Here is a 6134-nt window from a genome sequence, read left to right as displayed (position 1 = left end):
CAGTAATGTTCAGTTGTCAGACCTGACAACGTTCGCTGTCTCCACAGTGAAAGGCATTGCTCATCCATGCATTCCTAAATAACTAGAAATGAAGAAACAGTCCACACATGAAGCTTTGAAACACATAGGTATATTTCGCTTTCAGGTCCAACGGAACAAACATGACATCCTCACGTGAGGTTTTCATGCAACAGAAAATAGGAAGGAAGGAAAGAAAGGGAGGTTAGGAAGGAAGAAAGAAAGAAGTGGGTGTATTTATCCAACACAAGGTACCAGTTCATCAGAGGCAGTGAGAATAGAAAAGGGTTCAACTGTAGTAGATCAGGGGGTAGCAACTGTTGTTCCTTATCCTACCAGCAGAAGGCAGTGACACTATAGGATCCCCAAAGCAGAGGTGCGGCTGGTTAGGAAGCTCCTGTGCAAATGTTTGGTAGAAGGTTAACCTCAGGTCAGTCCTAATGTCCTGTGGATGCAGCTGCACCAGCACAGCTCTCAGGTTCTTACTGGTAGCTCACTCTGCCACCATTGCACACAATCATTTAAATTTATGAGTTAGTGAAATGTTGGGCAACACATACTGGGCTGATATTGGCTGTTTTTGTCCTTGTGCCTTTTTACTGAGGAAGGGTAGAATAATGGATGTGGTTAAATTTGGGGATTTTGATTATCAGCTTTACTAAATGCCAGTTGGAAGACCATTTACTTACCACACTATGTAAATACTCTGAAGTAAAACTCCTTTTGGGAAGTTTAATCTAAAACAATAGTTGTCAAATACATGTAATGCACTGACAATTGTATTATTTCTTTTATCATTTTCTTGTGCATCATGTAAAGAAACACTTTGATTGAATTGAAAATAGCCTCTTTTCTCCAAGCTGTGACTTCACTGACAACCTCTAGGAAACAGGTCCCTTCCTCAAACAAGGTTTCCAAGTAGGACTTACCTAAAATGGGTCTGTGAGTATCTGCAATATGCACTTTTACTTTTTCCAGTGCGCCCCACACTTTACAAACAGAATGTGTGCTGTGTTTAACCTCCAAAACAGAGGATGGCAATAGTGATCTGACAATGGGGGCCTTAAATTGTTAATGCATGGGAGTCGTGCTGTGCTGGTGTTGCTGCAACCAGTAGCTCTGTTTACATGTGCACAGTATTTCAGAAGGAGGCTTTTATTCTGAAGCATGTTTTATTCAGTCGAGGCTGTGCTTTCAAACTCTAATATACAGTCTTGTATTTCACTGAAATTGGAAAGATGGATTTGATGCCATGTATTCTTGGTGCTCCAAATATGAATTAAATATGTTGGAATAGGTATCCAAAACATTAATTAAGGTTAATTTCTATCAGTGCTAATGTAAACAAAGCCACTGATCTTTGTCAGCTTACTACATACGTCTGGAAACCCTGAAAACTCTAATCAGAACAAGTGTCTCTACTTGCTCCTATCTCCTAAAACATTTCCCTTCATCTAACTGCTCTGTAAGCAGACTAATCCAGGAGGTTATAAAAGCATTCAGCTAGAGAGTGATGAACGAGCCCTTAGTGAGTTCTCTGTCTGTCAGAGGAAAAGAGAGAGAGGGGGGAGGGTTTGTCCCAAAGCAAGACAAATATTTAATCATTTCTGCCTGGTACAGTGCTGAGGAGGCTGCAGAGCTACAAAAAGATACTGCTGTGCGTTGACTGTTTTTGTGGATTTTGTTGTCGTCTGGTTCGTAGGATCATGCAGTATAGTGACAGGTTACGACTATCTTAAGTTTACTGCTCATTGTTCAAGAACTTTAAAATACTTACAAATTAAGAAACAACACAACAACATGATAATACTGTAAAAGTTATAGCCTCACACATACAGTGCATATTCACATGCACACACGCATTCAGACCAAATGCACAGCCATACTTTATAAACACATGGCAGCTCAAACGATATGCGCTACTGGTGTTGTTGATCAAATGCATTATGGGATTCCCTTATTTCACTAGAATTTCACAATATTCCACTTCAACAAATCCACAAATCCCAAAGAGATCAATCTTAACTCACATTTTCTCTCTCTCTCTGTCACTGTAAACTGGAATATGGTAATCTTTAACAACATATCAAAGTAAAAGCACAATAATAAGAATACAAATGAATAAATAAAACAACATGAAGGAGGAAAACAATATGTACAAATGAAAAAAAAAACATTTAAAATTTAAAAATCAACAAAATGCCAGTAGATATCGATAAAAACCTAATGGGATCTTAGGCCTTCTTTTTCTCAGCGAAAGATCATATAGCAGTAAAATCCCAATAACGCCCCAACCCCAACCCTACCCACCTCCACCCCACCCAACCATTCAGATCAGACCAGGAAGCTACGCTACATAATACTGCCTTTCAATGCCAGAAAGTGTGCACCATACATGAAGACAAATGTACTTCATCTCATGATATACATAGACGTACAGTATATACATGATATACATGTGTGTTGGAGGACAAACTGAGCCATCCCCACCCTGCAAAAAGCATCCACACCTTGTCACCAGCTCCCTGGAAACCTGATGTTCCAGAGAGAGAGAGAGAGATACTCGGGAACATTAGCGGACGCCACTGTCGACTTCTCATTTTATGTATGCATGTCCCTTCGTTTTTCCCAAATATAAAAATGAAAGTAAAATGATAAAGATGACTTTTCTTAGCCTCCTTAAAATTCCTCCTCCATCCTTGCACATAACAATAACAAAAAAAAAGATGATATGAGAGATTAGAACCATCATGCATTGATTTGAGTGACTGTTTCAATAGCAACAGAGAGGGTGAGGAAGAAAGGGTTGTAGCAGGGCTGGGTGGGGGGTTTAGAACTGGGAGGCCGAGCTGGGGTCGCACTGGAGTAGCCGGACAATGGAGGGGTCGCTTTTGGCACCTTTGATAAACTCCTCCAAGGACAATTTGCCTGCATTGTAGATGGAGAAAGAAAAAAAAATGTTTAAGTTATAAAATTATTTTTAAGTAATATAACCCTTGTTATATGACCTATGTTGGGTCACATAAACTAAACTTTTTACATAAATATTTAGGCTTCTATGTCGATGGACACATGGATTTTATATATTAATGTTCTTGCTTAATCTTGATGGATTACTAAAATGTGTCAATATCTACGATATAAGTATATAATAATATATGTACCAACTTTTATAAAAACAACTTGTGCTGTAAATAGTTCTTTTACTCTTGTGATCAAAAACATTGCCCTGAGGCTGTTCTTTAAGTTTTCTAATAAATATAGCAATTTCTGATTCACAGTACAGATACAAATATGGCTAATTTAGTTTTTTGAACAGATACAAAACATCCCTAGTGATTACTTTTCTCAGTAATGTGTTGTGTAAGGTTGGTTGTTCACAAGCCTTTCTTCTCTTTCTCTTGCTATTCAGCAAACAATTTATTTGATGTTTTTTATAGTTTTTTTTTTATTCTATACCTATATGTGTTTTTATGTTTTATAAATAACGATGTCTTGTAATCCCATCAGGGATGGGACAAATATTTAACATGACACAGAAGCAAAACAACTAATTATTGCAGTTCTTAATTGTCTCAAAAATAGTCTAGTTAATTTCAAAGATTATCTTCAATAAACTGTAACATTCATCCTTCATTCCTCACTCCTCCTCTCCACAACATATTCATCCCTGCATGTTGCCATTTCCTCCTCTCACCATCATTATTGAGGTCCATTTGTCTGAAGATCTTATCCGTCCTCTTCTCCGGCGTGGATTCATCCTCTGGCATCTTCATCACAGATGACACCATCTTGTAGATGGCCTGATAGACGGAGAGAGAGAAAGAAGGAGAGAGACAGGGTTACGTTGGGTGGGGGCCAGAGAACAGAAAGTGAATTCAAGCCAGCAGGGACCCATTAAGGAAACTCGGCAGGAGAGAACTAAAACACGAATTAACTGAAAAATAAAGACACTGTGGCTTACAAGATGCTGATAAACACGCTTTCAGGAGTCCACATGAATCACAGACGTTTGTTACTCTTGATGCCAAGAGTTGCTCCCTGGGCAGCTTTTCCACAAATACCCTTGCAGGGTCTGTACGGCTGTAGAACCACAGTGACACACATCACACGTGCCAGCAGGGTACGGGGGCTTACGAGCCGAGCTTACTGTATTGATCTGATACATCTTTATCTGTTGACTGATATGAGCGCCTCCAGTCCCCTGACAGCATTAAATTAACCTCTGCAAGTGAGCACAGAGAAGCTCAAAATATCAGCTGGCCTCAGACACGGATCTACAATCAGCTTACGTGCCCATTAAATCTTCTCCATTGGGAGCATAGGGTGTAAAACTGACTGTAGATCAGTGTCACAGCAGCTCCCTCAGAAGGGAATGTGGCATGCATGAAATAAGCCTTCTGTGACATACCAGCTTTACAATTTTATCTTTTGGACTTCAAAATGGGAGTTCATATATCCTAAGAAAGGTTGAATAGCTGGGTGTATTTTTATACTAACAGGACAATGAAGCTGCTTCTTTTTTTTTACTCTTTTTTTAGTCATTTGATGTTGATAATATGTCTGAGGTTGGCAAAATCTATGGAGGACCACAAGTGTCACATAAAATGTGCATTCTACTTATTGATATAAAAAAGGACAATAAAAACAGGTTCTTACCAATTAAAATATGAATCCATCAATAAATAGCTATGTCAAATTAAAGGTCTGATTAACAAGAATTTCAATGGGGTAGTTATTTTAAAATACAGTATAAGTTAAGCAAGGTTTAATCCTTTTTCTTTTTCCATTTATGCGCTGCAATTTATTTTCCTTTAGCATTTTCATTTATGTGACCCTCAACTACTTTCATGGCTCGCATTTTTCACAGTATAAGCTCTGCTGTGTTAATAGTGTAAGAGAATAATGATGCTTCCCAAAATGCTGGGTTATTTCTTTAAACACTAGGCAAACTCCATTATTAAGAAAGTCCTTTAGATGCAACTGAAAGCTAGCAAGTGGGTCTTGTATCTAAGTATTTAACAGAAGGACAATAGTGATATCTTACTGTTCCAGTGATTTTTAAACATATAGTTGTATTAAACAGTGTTGGAGTAATACTGCAGCCCTATCTTACACCTGTTTTGGGGGGAAATTGTCTTTCTATATTGACATTTTTTAAAGATCAATTAATGATTTCATACAATAATTACAACCATTTCATACATTTATAGCTTATTCCATTTTCAGTCAATTAAAGGAACAGGTGGTTACTATATTATGTTTTTAATTAGGGTGTGTAGGGTAAAGATGCAGTCTGCTGTCCAATAATGTGGTGTAAAACAACCCTGAGTACCTTTATCATGACAATCTCTCTCTCTCACTCTCTCTCTCAATGACACAATGGGCACCTCCGCTCTCATCCAACGGTGCGTAACCTCAATGAGTTTGAGGATAATCCCAGTATTCTGCACACTCAGGGATAAAGTCTGGTTAAATTTAACTCCCTAATCCGTGAAAACCCTGTAGTGCGCACACACACTGCTAACACACACACACACACTGCTAACACACACACACAGAACATACAGCGCAATCCTCAAATTTTGACGTTTGAGTCTGTTTCTTCTCTTCAAGAACGACGGGATTACATACAGCACTAATGTAGTACTGTACTTAACAGTCTTCATGCAAAGTGATGCTGCTGCCAATGTTGCAGTCAGTGTATTAAGTGCACCTACTATAGTCTTTACATATCAGTGTTTAAGCTTCCTTGCACATATATGAATGCATTAACTGACATAATTAAAGGGAGCATTTATAGTAAGCACTTTCTCTGTCTAATCCTGTCAATGCAAAAGTCTATGATTGTTTAGTCCAAATAAAATGTATAAAACATAATAAAACGTACGCTTCTTAGAAATTTAACAACATATGGACAATGCTGCAGCAATTTGGTGCCAAATTTGTTCTTTAAGCATGTTATTGACCGCACCATGTGTTTACTAAAATCAAAGTTAACTTTGGTGACTGAGAGATTTATGTATTATGTATTCCACATATGTTTCATGTGCAAAATCCCCATGTGACTAATATGTATTTATGGTTTATGGTTTGATAGGGACAGATACAGTAAA

The 6134-nt window shown here is 38.0% G+C and overlaps 1 protein-coding gene across 1 annotated transcript in view; it reads right to left on the bottom strand.

The window, feature by feature from the left end:
- Nucleotides 1-2345: 2345 nt before the first annotated feature.
- Nucleotides 2346-6134, bottom strand: part of LOC118342337 (hippocalcin-like protein 1) — a 35613-nt gene continuing 31824 nt past the window's right edge. The window contains exons 4-5 of the mRNA XM_035680828.1: nt 3716-3821; nt 2346-2946 (exon numbers count right to left, since the gene is read on the bottom strand). Of these exons, the coding sequence (XP_035536721.1) occupies nt 2849-2946; nt 3716-3821 (204 nt within the window). The 3' untranslated portion in view covers nt 2346-2848. The remainder of the gene's footprint in view (nt 2947-3715; nt 3822-6134) is intronic.

Source organism: Morone saxatilis, unplaced genomic scaffold (genome assembly GCF_004916995.1).
Source record: "Morone saxatilis isolate NCDOM2014 unplaced genomic scaffold, NCSU_SB_2.0 Contig9, whole genome shotgun sequence".
Lineage (NCBI taxonomy): Eukaryota > Metazoa > Chordata > Actinopteri > Moronidae > Morone > Morone saxatilis.
This window is presented reverse-complemented; position numbering and strand designations above follow the sequence as displayed.